The sequence below is a fragment of the Pleuronectes platessa genome, chromosome 20 (genome assembly GCF_947347685.1).
Source record: "Pleuronectes platessa chromosome 20, fPlePla1.1, whole genome shotgun sequence".
Taxonomy (NCBI): Eukaryota; Metazoa; Chordata; class Actinopteri; order Pleuronectiformes; family Pleuronectidae; genus Pleuronectes; species Pleuronectes platessa.
Genome location: NC_070645.1, coordinates 12,782,742 through 12,796,819, shown reverse-complemented (window position 1 = coordinate 12,796,819; position 14,078 = coordinate 12,782,742). Strand labels below are relative to the sequence as shown.

The 14,078-nt window shown below is 42.3% G+C and overlaps 1 protein-coding gene across 1 annotated transcript; it reads left to right on the top strand.

Annotated features, from left to right (window-relative positions):
- Positions 1-3,085: 3,085 nt before the first annotated feature.
- On the top strand, positions 3,086-13,355 carry ipo4 (importin 4). Its single transcript, XM_053412911.1, has 30 exons — positions 3,086-3,439; positions 3,708-3,794; positions 3,937-4,016; positions 4,119-4,160; positions 4,398-4,527; positions 4,862-5,041; positions 5,212-5,277; positions 5,399-5,500; positions 5,625-5,708; positions 5,844-5,996; positions 6,091-6,144; positions 6,354-6,463; positions 6,760-6,868; positions 7,114-7,243; positions 7,363-7,476; positions 7,749-7,862; positions 7,949-8,072; positions 8,187-8,298; positions 8,383-8,510; positions 8,895-8,972; positions 9,191-9,248; positions 9,692-9,797; positions 9,982-10,175; positions 10,268-10,318; positions 10,592-10,717; positions 10,818-11,044; positions 11,134-11,266; positions 11,393-11,497; positions 12,090-12,159; positions 12,854-13,355. Exons 1-30 carry the CDS (start codon positions 3,374-3,376, stop codon positions 12,982-12,984), a joined length of 3,264 nt encoding a protein of 1,087 aa, XP_053268886.1. The 5' UTR covers positions 3,086-3,373; the 3' UTR covers positions 12,985-13,355.
- Positions 13,356-14,078: the final 723 nt, after the last annotated feature.

Sequence of the window (14,078 nt, the reverse complement as noted above, 5' to 3'; positions counted from 1 at the left end):
ATAGTTAGAAATCTAATTCATATAGCATTTAGTTCGATAATTAAAACTAAAAACTAGTTAAACTTTTAGATTGTGCATTTTCCCACATTGGGCTGGTCGATATGGCCAAAGGGGATGTTACAATAGAAACATTCCAGCATCAATATATCAATTATCACGAGAAATGTCACTGATATCTGCTCATGAGTGAAGTTTGACGATTTAAACTCTTGTTTATAAGCACAGAATGACAAATACCTGATAAACAACAACACATTTGACAAATCGGAGAAAGATCAATTATTTGTTTACCTCCTCACTGTGTTTTGTCAAAGTATATTGGATATAATTCAGCATTATATCAATATATATTCCACCTTTGTTGTATTGCCATTAATGAAAATTACATCACAATAATTAGTCACATCCCCAAATCCCACATTCAATAAAATTGTCTGACAGCATTAACAGCACCTGATGAGGGATCTCAGGCTCCACTAGTTACTGCTGTTGTTGTGTTTTTCTTTATTTTTTGGAGTCGTGGGACATGTCAAGTAATTTTTTTGACTCTTTATTGTTTTTAATCGATAAATTCCTTACAGTCATATGACTGTTATCACAGGCAACATTGTCTTTCCTTCACATCCACACACACACAAAGTTTCTGCTATAAATTCAGTTTACAATGATCAATGCCGGATTCATAGCTCTGCTCAATTCGTAAATGTTTCTATACTGAGCTCCATAATACAAAATGGCATATATTATACAAGAGCCCCATTTTAAACATTGATCCAAGGAACTGGTGACAAATGTATCAGTTTGCTCTCTACTATAGTACATATCTGTCATCAGTTTGTACTGAATTTGATTTTTTTTTTTAATTTTGGGTTATTTTCTGATTATTAATAAATTAAATTGTCAACATTAACTGTGTTGTCAGCTAACAGGATCTAGTATCCAATCCTTGATCATGAGTCTGTTCTATCCCTTACTGACATAATTCATTATACTGAAATGAGATTCACTCTCTTAAACTAAGAGCATGAATAGTTTAAAAACCACTTAAAACTCTAAGCCTTATTGTAAATGATCAAAATGTATTCTAAGGCAGTGTGAGCACTTACAGTATTAAGGGGCTGTTTGAGGAAACATTTAGCCTCTAATTTAGATCTTCAAAACACTATTTAATGGTTTCATTTCTGTAGTTATGTGCAAAGACAGTAGCTTCAAATCCCAGCAGGCCTCCATCGGGTTCACTGGGTTGAACGTGTTGATGCAGAGATCTTTCCACACACATTTGCAATCCTTTTCAGAAAGATGAGTTAGATTAGCCTGCACGTTACCATCTTTTCTGCTGTTTGTGTTCAACCCTGCGCGTATTGATGTGGTAATGTTTCAGTTAGTGGCGGCATTATGTGGGAACACTGGCTCTAATGGGCACATTAGCATTCCTACTGATCTATGGGTGTGTTTGTCTGATGTCTTACGAGCATGAACATACAGGAGGGGGGTTGCAGGTACGGCTGAGTGGAGGATGGGTATAGAAGTGAGAGAGCGTTTGAGTTGGTATGTGCTGAGAAGACTTTATATTTACCTTTGGTGACTATGAGCTTATGGACTGTATTTTGCAGATGTATTTATGCCAGAGAATTTGACAAGGTGCACTTCTCTAAAAAAAAAAAAATGGTTACAAGAAACTTTACATCAGTAAAAATAAAAAGCCAACAATTAAAAGCAATTTGAGGATCACACTACACACATAAGAACATGTTGCAATAGCTAAACAATAGTGTAACTTTAATTGTATTTTATTTTTATGGATTATTTGTATATCTGTGATGTTTTTGTGCAGTCATGGCAAGAACCATAGAACATAAACACACAATGTTTACCCCCTTGTATAGTAAAAAGTAAAAATTGAATAAGCTGAATTTTCGGGGGTACACTTGAAAATCAGGGCTGGATCTGGCATTTCTCTGAAAACGGAATTGTCTTCTTTAGCATTCCTTTCTTCTGCGGACTGAGAGCAGATCACTCAGTTCAGATGTGTTTTCACGTCTAATGGGTGTGTGTTTTGTGTGAGGCTATCAGTCTCTCGTTTGTTGTCTTGTTGCTTGCAAATGACCTTTCAAAAGGCTGCCCTCTCAAAACAGACCATTGAGGTCCCACCCTTCCCCAGTTAACCTTGACCTGCTACAAGGCCTTTCTTCACTGTGTGAAAGGCATGAAGTATTTAGAGTTAAGTGAGAGGACGTTTTAATCAGGTGGTAAATAGCAGTACCACAATGGAAAGATACAAAAAGAACAGGTTTGTTTACACTGTCATGGATCTGCTATTTCAATGACGCTTCAGTATTATGGTGCACTATATTACATTTGCATTTCTAAAACTCATCTATCCTTATACAGTTCAGAATCCTTTTGTTCACATTCGGATATGTTGCAACCTTATCTTTAGATTGTTAGATTAAATTACACCTTAAAAATGTACAGTCAATATCTAATAATGAAAATAGCTTAAAATGATTTTAGAAATCTTTCAAATTTATTAAAAAGGAAAAACTGAGATATCACATTACACTCCTAAGTAGTCACTACATTTTAATCACATGTTGCAGTTTGGTATACACACAGACGTTGTATATATCAATACCAACCGATTTACTTGATATCAGCCTACTTCAAATCCATATACTCAGATATGGACGAGAAAGAACTGTAAAAATTACGTTTTCAAGACATGCTGAACATAAAATTATTTATTTGGTATGCCTTTACTAAATCAAGTAAAGTAAAGTAAAGTAGTTAAGTATATCTATAGATATATGTTGTTCCAGCCTCTGAAATGTGAGCACATCACTTTGGACCATTACATATTGTGGACAGATAGACAGATAGACAGATAGACAGATAGATAGATAGATAGATAGATTTCACTTTATCAACAACTTCTTTGATTTTCCTAATTTGAATTTAGGGATACTTTTTTATTGGAATTTTCTAGTTCTCATTTAGTTTCTGAACGAGTTGTGCTGTGACCTCCAGTCCAGCTGAGGGCGCTGTTTGTTGCCACCCGGCTGAAGACCCGCAGGTCGCTTTAACTTATCCCACGAGTGACTCGCTTCAGCCTCTGTCCCTCGTGTCGGCTCTAACCGAGCAGCTCGTGTCTGTCAGCTCCACCTCATCGGCCCCTCAGCTCCACGACACGTCTGACTCTTCAAGAAGTTTACAAAGTGCAGGTTAACTCGGCTGACCGCGGCCGAACCGAGCCACACAGAGGCCGTGTATACATGTGGGCCGGACACCAGCGAGTCAGCCAACACAGTGACACTTAGTCCAGGTGGATCAGAACCAGCAGGTTAACGGAGGTGAAACATCTGGAGCGAACAAGATGACACAAGAACTGGAGCAGATTCTGTTGCAGCTGACACAGCCTGACAATGCCGTCATTCAGCAGGTGACGCCCCACCCAACTTTATTCAAGTTAACATCAGTGCAAGAAGTTAGCTAGCTAACTAACCCAGCTAAGTTAATGCTTGCAAACTGTAAAACACCCTGCTCATGGTGTTTAGCAGGAGTGAGCTCTGTGTTCAGCATTATGCTCTCAGTGCAGTAACTCATCATAAAGATGGAGAGTTAAGGCTGAGCCATGTGTTGCTGCAGCTATGTGACTGTGGCAGGAAGCCAGACCTGGTGAGATCACTCTTTCTTTTGTCCACTGTCAGGCCACAGCCCAGCTGAAGCAGGCTTTCAAAGATCCAGCCATTGTCCCAGCCCTGTGTGCTGTCATGACCGGCTCCCAGAACCCTGAGGTACCTAAAGTGTTTGAAAATGAAAAAAGTGAAAATCTAAGCATCATCTCCAGAATGACAGATGAGTGACAGGTGTCAGCTCCTGTCTCTGTGTCTAACTTTGTACAGAAACCAGCTCAAATCTCTTTGTTTGACTTCTTAGGTCCGTCAGTCAGCTGCAGTGATGCTGAGGATGCGAGTGAAGAAACACTGGAGCAAGATCAGCCCGGGCGACAGAGAGAGGTGCGGCCGTAAATTTTTCAATGAAGACTTTAACACCGTTTGTTGAGTTGAAATGAGGTTGAACATAACTTGTAATTGGTGACGTTTGCTTTGCTCTGACAGCCTCAAGCTGGTGGTGCTGCAGGCCTTCGTGCAGGAAACAGAGTGAGTTATTCAGTCTTTACACTCATAGTTTATTATATCTGAATCATCATGATGTACATGCCCTTAAAACACTCGTGTATTGTCTAGTGTCATTATTCTGACTCTGGATTTCATGATTTATTGTGTTTAAAGTGACATTGTCTAGACACACAGATGATACAGTTGTTCCCTAAAGCTTGAAAGCACGTTTATGAATGGATAAGTCCGGAGTCATGTCTGTGTATCTTTATTTCTTAGACACACGGTGCAGCACTCGCTCTCCCAGCTCTGTGCAGTGATGGTCAAACACGAGACACCGGACCGCTGGCCTGCTCTGCTGCAGTTCCTCAATCAGTCCACCAAGAGCAGCAACCTTCACGAGAGACAGGTACAGGGAGTCAGGTCCATTTGTGGTCGCTGTTCGTGTCCTTGCACTTGAGCCTGAGGCAAGAAGAGTCTGTGGAAACTGTTCTGTTTGTGTTTCCTCTTCCTATTTGCCTTTTTCTGGCAGTGTGGTTGCATTTTGAAGACTGAAAACACTGAATCACTCTGCATCAAGTACAAGTATGAAATGCAGTGGTGACGTGTTGATGGCACAGTTGGGAGCACAATGACCAAACCATCAAGCTAAACTGCAGCTTTAGATCCAGTGTGAAATATTTATAAGAAATCAGACTGGTGTTGTGTTTGTCAATAAAATCCCATCTCCTGTGTCCCGACAGGTTGGCCTCCTGCTGCTGAACAAGGTGATGGACTCCAACCCGGAGTCTTTCAAGCCCCACTACTGCCAGCTGCTGCAGCTGTTCAGTGCTGTACTGCAGGACCACAGCAACCCGACCGCCCTGTACTACTGCATCCTCACCCTCACAGCCATAACTGCATACACCGGCTCAGAGGAGATGGTGGGACAGCCTCATTGTTTTCCACTCGATATGTTGCCAGTACAGCTTCATATAATCTATAGACAAACCATTATTGAACAAACTATAATCAAAGGCCTAAACTGTTTCTAACTTTAGGTCCTTTTGAAGAAAGGTTTCAATGTCTGAAGTTACATTTGATTGCTCCACAGCACCTGATGCGTTCGATCATCCCAAGTCTGATTGCGGCCCTGAAAATCCTCATCAAGGCAGATCAGGTAAATTGTGATATGTTAAAGACATTGGATCACTGCTGCTGTTTCTGCTGTAGGTCAAGTGTACTAAAGATTATGGATAAATCCGACCTGTTCTTTCATTGTTTTTCTCTTTGTCTGACAGGACCAGGCCAGCGAGGCCATGGAGGTGTTCAATGAGCTCATGGAGAGCGAGGTTTCCGTCATCGTCCCTCACATTGCCGACATGATCCGCTTCTGGTTGGAGGTAGGGGCAAATTGTCTGTATTGTATCTGTCCTCTGCAATTTTGTATTCTCAACTTGCCCCTGTAGCTTACATGTAATGTTCGTAATCTGAATTTCACCATGTGTGTGTTTGTGTTTGTGTCAGGTGGGCAGTGACACCACACTGAGTAACTCTTTGCGGGTGAAAGGTCTCTCCTGCGTCACCTTCCTCATCAAGTTGAAGAGCAAGGTAAAGTTGCTCCTTGGCCACTAGGAATAAATAATAAATAAATGAGTAAATATCTTGGGATGGATATAAGGTGCCACCTGCTGCTCAGAAGAAGCTCCATAATTCACATCAATCTTATTTTCCTCTACTTCCCAGACTGTGCTGAAGCAGAAATTGCTGAACCCCTGCCTGCAGGCCATCTTCCCCATCCTCGTGGCAGCCCCACCACCCGGGGAGCACGACCCAGAGGACGACGAGAACGACAACGGAGACACGGACAATGACAATCCCAAACATTGCGCTGCACAGGTGGGGAGAAGTTTATGAGTGGGGTTGATTTACAAAATCCACCCGTGTACTTCCAAATAAGATTGAACTTGTTAATTTGCTTTTGAACATCCAGATCATTGACACAATGGCGCTCCACATGCCTCCAGAGAAACTGTTCCAACAACTGGTTAGTTAACTCCCACGCTCCTTCATGATGTCATCAAACTCGGTCTTTTGTTATTGTATTGATTGAGAGACTCTTAGCGGTTGACGTTACATCTTGAACGTTGAAGTTCTTTTTGTTTTTTTATGCAGATTTAAGTGAAGTGTTAGTAAAGAGACCACAGTCACATGCCTGCTTCATTACAATGCCCTGTGTTGTATCTTGTGTTTCAGATGCCCTTCATTCAGTCCTGTCTCGCCAGTGATAACCCCTATCAGAAGAAGGGGGGTCTCTTGTGCCTTGCAGTACTGGCTGAAGGATGTGCTGACCACATACGCACCAAGTATGTTTATCTGACATAATTTGTTTTATTTATTTTTCTTTGAGGATCCATAATGTCTGTTTTCCACAATGATAATAACTAATAGGCCATCAGTCACTAAGATTTGAGTATTAACCTGTGTGTGTGTGTGTGTGTGTGTGTGTGTGTGTGTGTGTGTGTGTGTGTGTGTGTGTGTGTGTGTGTGTGTGTGTGTGTGTGTGTGTGTGTGTGTGTGTGTGTGTGTGTGTGTGTGTGTGTGTGTGTGTGTGTGTGTGTGTGTGTGTGTGTGTGTGTGTGTGTGTGTGTACCTGTGTTAGGCTGTTGTCACCAATGCTGCAGGCCGTGTGTCAGAGTCTCTCTGACAGTGATCAAGTGGTGCGCTGTGCCGGCCTCTTTGCCCTGGGACAGTTCTCTGAACACTTACAGGTGAGTCAGGACAAACAGCATCATTCAATAGTACATATCCTGCATTCTATTTTATCCCATGTGAAAGTCAACACTGCTAAGTGTTTTGATTATGTCATTGGGATAGTGTATATCGGAAGTTGCAGAACAATATTAGATCTGCTTACCTGATATGATAATACTAATGTAGGGACACCCCTGCAAAGTAATATAGATTTCTCTGTTTCCGGTTATAAACTTTTTTTTCCACCTCTTCCTCTTCACAGCCTGAAGTGAGTAAGTTCTGTTCGGAGTTGATGCCTTTGCTGTTGGGATACCTCTCCTCCTTGAACCAGGCCAAGGTCGGCCACGTCACCAAGGCCTTTTACGCCCTCGAGAACTTCATGGAGAACTTAGGTAAGCTAAAGATTTTTGACTGATCCAGAACAACCTGCACATCTTGTCCAGTAAAACAACGTAAAGCTAATCAGAAAACTGCACAGCTACCTGTTCTTTAATTGTTCTCTCCTTAATAGGGTCAGATATTGAACCGTACCTTCCCACTCTGATGGAGACCATGTTGTCCGCCCTCAACAACACTGAAAACCTCAAGATAAGGGAGCTCGCTGTGTCAGCCATCGGCGCCATAGGTAAGAGGTCCCAGATTCACAAATCTAAGTTTAAGGTTAACACCATCTCACTTTGAAAGTATTCAGTTTCCTCCCTAATTCAAGCACACACATAAAAAACGATTGTCACAGTTAACAGGACAGCATCACTTTGCAAGTGTATGGGTTCATTTTACTAAAGTATTTACTATTTGTTGGTTGAGAGAGACGGCAGGTTTACACCTTAGCCAAACAATATTTCAGTTCAACGCTGGTTAAAAGGCTGATAATTATTTGAATCACTTTCTTCTCAGCCAATGCCGCCAAAGAGCTGCTGGTTCCGTACTTCCCTCCTGTAATTGAGAACCTTAAGGGCTTCCTGACCACCACCACGGAGGAAATGAGGTCCCTACAAACTCAGTCGCTGGGTAGGTACTGCATCTGCCTCAACAACACCCTGAGTGCATGTAGCCTGGATGACTGGATGTTGACTGTGTTGTGTTGTTGCTCTCAGACACACTGTCTGTGTTGGCTCGTACCATTGGCAAAGATGTCTTCAGTCCTCTTGCGGCAGAGTGTATTCAGCTGGGCCTCAACCTCACGGACACCATCGATGACCCCGATCTGAGACGCTGCACGTATGTAGCTAGATTATTTCCTGAATACATATTGTCTCCTTCCTGCCACAACTGTTTTGGTGCTTTTTCTATTATTTTGAAATAATGTTATATGCTTCTCTATCCCTCTTTTAGGTACGGTCTATACTCTGCTGTATCCACAGTCAGCCCTGAATGCCTGACTCCTCACCTCACTGCCATTACCACAGTCATGCTGCTCGCCCTCAAGTCTAATGAAGGCATCACGGTAAAAACTATATATTGTAATTGCGGCTCCTCAACGATATGAGTATTATACAGCCTTTGACTTTTCTCCATCATGTCTCCTCAGGCTCACCTTGAGGAGGACAAGACGTTCGTGCTCCTGGATGATGAAGACGACGATAAAGAAGATGAAGAAAAAGATGTATCTGATTTTACAGAAGATGACACCGAGGCGGATATCAACGATATTGCAGGGTAAAAGTCTCACACACGTACACACGTGCACTCGTAGGTATACAGAGTGAAGGTTTTTGCACATTCACACAGTTTCGGTTTAAAATGAAAATATAGTCGCAAGCATACAGATATGGATTAAGGGGAGAGCTGTACACTGGTTTAATCAAAGTTCAGAGAAGCTTGACTCTGTACGCAGAGCCTCAAGTCCCAGGTCACCTGTTTAATTAAAGTTGATAAATATTGAACGTATTGTGTTTCCAAATTGCACCAAATTCGACACTTTTCAGGATAAGTCAGCCACAGTCAGAGATTTCTGGAATATATATACATATATATAGTATATCTCCACCCCGACATCTTCTGCTATCGACCCATCTGACACCACGTTTCTCCGTCTCTCAGGTTCAGTGTTGAGAATTCTTACATCGATGAGAAGGAGGACGCCTGTGACGCACTGGGAGAGATCGCCTTCAACACAGGGTAAGATCTTTACCACAGTTTCACACATTTTAACATCCTTTATATTATATTTACTGCCACTCACTCATTTTATTGTAATATTCATGTAGGCAAATGAATGGTCATAACTGCAGATTCATAGTTTGAATTTAATTTTCTAATTCAGTCATATCTTCCTCAAAAGCCTGTATATTAATATCGGTCAGTAGTTCTGAACTTGTTGTGCTTTCCTCTGACAGAGCTGCCTTTCAAGCTTTCCTGGAGTCGAGCTTCCAGCAGGTTTACGAGATGAGAGATGTAAGTCATTGGTCCAACCTTCCCTCTTTGTCTAATGGTCTGTGCACTTTGTGGTCGGTATTTGTGTTTACATCGTGTCTGGGTTTAAATGGATGTGGCCGAATTCAGACTTTCAAGATTTTATCTTGCAACATGTTCTCAGTTATTAAACTGACCTTTTAAAAGATATATAATATGACTTCTCTGAATTGCTAATCTGTTATTTATTTATAGTCTCTGGTTAATTGGGAAATTTGCAAAATACAAAATATTAGTCAATAAGCTAACATAGAGGAGCCAGGGTTTCTAACCTTTACTGCAGCCAGCCACTAGAGGACAATCAAGACACTTTGGCGTCACTTCGGGGAGCTGTCTTGTCCTCTGTTATATAGAGTAGAGTAACACTTTCCCCGTTGCTATAACTTGATGCTTTTCTATGCTCCCTCACTCCTCTACCTCCCTAGTTTCCCCATGAGGACGTCCGCAGGGCAGCATTTGGAGCCATGGGCCAGTTCTGTCGAGCTCAGCACAAAGCGTGGAAGGAGAGTCCCACTGAGGCCAACCACCAGGGTAAAGCTCTACTCTCAGGAGCTCTGAACTGCTGATGTTATTATTAGGAAACGCAGAAATGTGCAGAGCTACAAACATTAACGTGGAGGTCAGCTAGCTTACAGATTTCCTTATCTTCTAAGACCGTACAACAGGTATGAATGTATTCACCTTCAGCTTATTTGAACTGTATTCCGTTGCTTAGCCCTTCTGAAGTTGCTGGACTTGGTGCTGCCTTGCCTCCTGGAAACGGTTCGGACAGAGCAGGAGCGCCCGGTTGTGATGGCGGTCCTGGAAACCATGAACAACCTTATGAAGACCTGCAAGGAGGAGGTTTTCAGAAATCCGTCACGCCTAAAGGAGATCAGCGACATCATCCGCGATGTGCTGAAGAAGAAGGTGAGAGACTAAAGGGGATCAGGAGATGACGTCATCTGCAGTAGCTAATTCTGCTAATAACCCTCTGCTGTTGTTCTCTCTTTTCTGTTCAGATGGTTTGTCAGGACGGGGGGGCTGATGAAGCTGATGACGAGGAACAACAGGTCAAACACCTCCTCACTGCTTATGAAGATTTCAGTCCATATTTACATGTCATACACAAGTGATTGTTGTCATGTTATAGTAAATAAATAGTATTTTTATATAAGGTAGTGTCAGAATTGTATTCACATCAATCTACATGATAACGCACAAAATGTCTGTGGCAACATTTAGAAAAATGGCAGGGACCATTTCAGTTTGATCCGTCTCTCTGGGTGGATCTTGTTTCGTAACCAGATCCCTGCCGTAACAACTCTGCGTGCTCTCTGTTGCAGGCCGAGTATGACGGCATGCTACAGGAGTTTGCCGGGGAGGGGATTCCCCTAGTGGCCGCTTCTGTCCCTGCAGACAGCTTCGCCCCGTTCCTCAATGACCTGCTGCCTCTCATCATGAGCAAAGCTGTGAGTCTGGAAGCCCGGACGACTTTTAGAATCAGAATATTCGAACACAGTTTTTACTGGTTTTGGTCAGAGGCTGACTGATTCTGTTCTTGTTCAACAGAAATCCTCGTGCTCGGTGGCAGAACGCTCCTTCTCCTTGGGCACTATTGGAGAAATCCTGGAGTCCCTTGCGGGCGTAGCTGGGGGTAGGGGGTTGGCGGGCCGGCTGTCCAACCGGCTGCTGCCCGTGCTGGTAGCCGGAGTGAGGGACAGTGACGCAGAGGTTCGCAACAACAGCGTGTTTGGACTGGGATGTCTGGCCCAGGCAGCTGGACCCATCGTTGTAACGTATCCTTTTCCCCCGTTGGCCCTTCTGTTTGGAGTTAGTTGTGTCATAATCGTTTTCTAAGGGGTTTCCTTAGCAAAGTGTGCACCAGAGATTTTCCGATGATGCTGTCGGTGTTTTCCAACATGCTGACCAAAGAGTCCGACCTCAGGGTGATCGACAACCTGTGTGCTGCCCTCTGCAGGATGATCATGAGCAATATAGAAGCTGTTCCTCTGGAGCAGGTACAGATACAATTTACACCTCTCATTCAAGATGGTTCTATCTCTACTAGTGAGCAGAACATTCAGCTAATGACAGAAGTGTGTTTGTTGTTGAGTGAAATCAGCTGTTGTTGTGCTGTGTGACAGGTGGTTCCAGCTCTGGTGGATCGTCTTCCCCTCAAAGAGGACCTGGAGGAGAACAAGACGGTGTTCAGCTGCCTGGCCATGCTCTACACACACAGTCCTGATCTGGTACAGTACACAGCTCATTAACACTCACTATTAACATTCCAAGTGCAGAGAGAGCGTGTGTGTTGAGATTGTGACTCTACTGGGAAGCTTGATATACGAAAATATACCGTCTCTGTATTCATGTGGTCTGGAAGTGTTTTTCCCTGAAAAATTAGGAAGTTGCAAAGATGTATAAATAGACACTGAAGGGAAAATGTGCAATATATCTACAAGCAGATACTTGGATCTCAGAGCAAACATCCCATGCTTGTATTACACTCAGACACCTAGTGTGATGTGTGCATTTGGATACAGTGATCAATATGCCTGTTAACAAGTTGTGTCTGGAGGAGTAACCATGTGGATTTTTCAGTCTGGTAGTAAAATGGTGTCTTTTAATATTACGTGTTTCTTGAATTTTTAATTAGTTTCTGTAAGTTGAACTTGGCCGAATTGAGTCTTCTCACCTCAGAGCCTTTTACAAATAAGCAACAGAAAGATATCACACAGCTTTCTGTTGACAGGGAGTATACTCAACCCCTGGGTGGGTGTTAGGAGGATATGTCACATCTGATGACTTGTTTTGATTTTTTCTTTTTCTTTTTCCTTTCAGGTTGTGAAGTTAATGAAGCCCATAGTTGCTGCATCCAGTGATGTGTTGGGCAACAAGGACATTAATGAAGGTGAATATTGTTGCTTAAAATTTAGATTCAGGCTGCAAGATGTGAAGCATGGAAACTGAACAGACGGCAAGAAAGCAAATCTAGTTTATTTTAATGTTTACTCTAACTGAAATCAACAGTAAACTATCTGCTGGTTTTCGAGCAGCTTTCACACCAGACATTTCACTGAAATATTCCAGAGGCGTTGTATGTAAGGATGCAAATGTTATAGTCAGTAACTCTGGACGTTTTCCGAAACGATACAAACACACTCTTAAAATATCCCAAAAATGTCAGGGTGAGCACATTTGAGAATACAGCAGGAAAATCTACGATACACGAAAATCTAAATACACGAAGAAAAACAGACAAAGTTATCAATTTGGAAAGACGGGGCCATTCGAGAGCTTTTGGCTATAAAACCCGACACAGAAATTCTCAAAGAAGCTGCAGGGACGGCAAGAGACTCTCATTTAAAACCAAATTGCAAACATATATGTGACTGAGGTATCATACAAACAAAGGAAATTGTAATGGAAGACTCAAAGAAACTTAAAAGCAATGCCACCAGGTCATGGTCTTGATGGCCAGTGTGGCAAGGACACACAAAATTTGGTTTTACTCTAAATTGTACTTCATGTCCTGCATCCAGACCCAGTTTTCCTGACTTATTTTAGTTCACGTCTGAAAACAAGCTTGTGTCTCTCGTCCACAGAAACCCAGAACAACGTGGCCTTGCTGATGAGGGAATTTGCCCAGCGCCACTTGGCAGACTTCCAGTTAGCTGTGATCCCTCTCGCTGTGGAGCAACAGGCCAAACTCAGCGCCGCCATCTCTGCAGCGTAGCCGACGGGGAGGCCAGCAAAGAAACATTTTTATACTGGAGGTGGAAAATGGGACTGATATTGCATAGGTTCCGTAAAGCTGATCTAAGTACAGCACTTCAGATATCTACAGTAACTACTATTACCTTCAGGAGCTCTCCCCTGGAGTATGAACCATTTATTTATTTACTTATTTGCATGCCCTTTTTGAACTTTGGTTATTTTTAAGACTCCCTCTTTACCATCCTTTGGTTACATTTGTATTTAGTTTTCTTGTCATTCCTGCAAAGCACTACTCAGAACTGCTACTGTTCCCTTGTTGCTGCTGTTCACACAGATCTCTGGCTTTGCTCCAAATGTGTAGCAATAAATTTGAGCTCCGGTTAAATATAATATTTCATTCCCAGTTACAATCTGTAGTCAGCGGCTGCATGGATCCTCCACTTGTTCTGCTTTAATCTTATGAAGGGATTCATCTAATGGCTCAACATCTCAGATGTGTGATCCTGTGAAAGCTCTGAAAACCCTCAGAGCTCTGTAACTAAACACATTTGAACTAAGAGATAACACTTGTTGTAATTATTGAACTGCTTTCTATACCTTTAGTAAACTATTAAAGGTGAGCAACTCGACATGTGACCATGTAGGGCAGGAAAAGTGTTCAGGTGGTCGGAATGCAGCCTCATCTCTCAGGAATGCCTTACGAGAAATTTCTCACACGTTCACTGGGACTCAAACATAAACTGATGTAGTACTTGTGGTCAAAGGTCAAGGTCACTGTAACGTCAACAAACCAAGTTCTCGACTATTACTCAAGAATCCACCGGGTAATTACAAAAAGAATTTCACACAGATGTTTTTAGAGGATAACATGACGATGGATGATGTGTTGCATCCCAAAGGTCAAAGGTCAAATGTCAACTTCACGGTGACTCATGAAGTTCAACACAGTAACTGGGGAGAATGTAACAGCATTTCACATCAGGTCAGAGTTTGTGGTTTGGGATAAGATGTGAATTTAATTGGATTAAGGTTAGGCATTAATTGGTCATGGTTAAGGGGATTTATAAAGTTTCTGTCAGAATAATGACGACTGCACAAACACGTCACAACACA

What these genes read in the sequence shown, in the direction of transcription:
- ipo4 (XM_053412911.1), top strand. Translation starts at nt 3,374, where the DNA reads ATGACACAAGAACTGGAGCAGATTCTGTTGCAGCTGACACAGCCTGAC. An exon ending in GTCAGCCATCGGCGCCATAG is followed by an intron (nt 7,477 to 7,748) that starts GTAAGAGGTCCC and finishes CTTTCTTCTCAG; the next exon opens with CCAATGCCGCCAAAGAGCTG. An exon ending in CCTACAAACTCAGTCGCTGG is followed by an intron (nt 7,863 to 7,948) that starts GTAGGTACTGCA and finishes TGTTGCTCTCAG; the next exon opens with ACACACTGTCTGTGTTGGCT.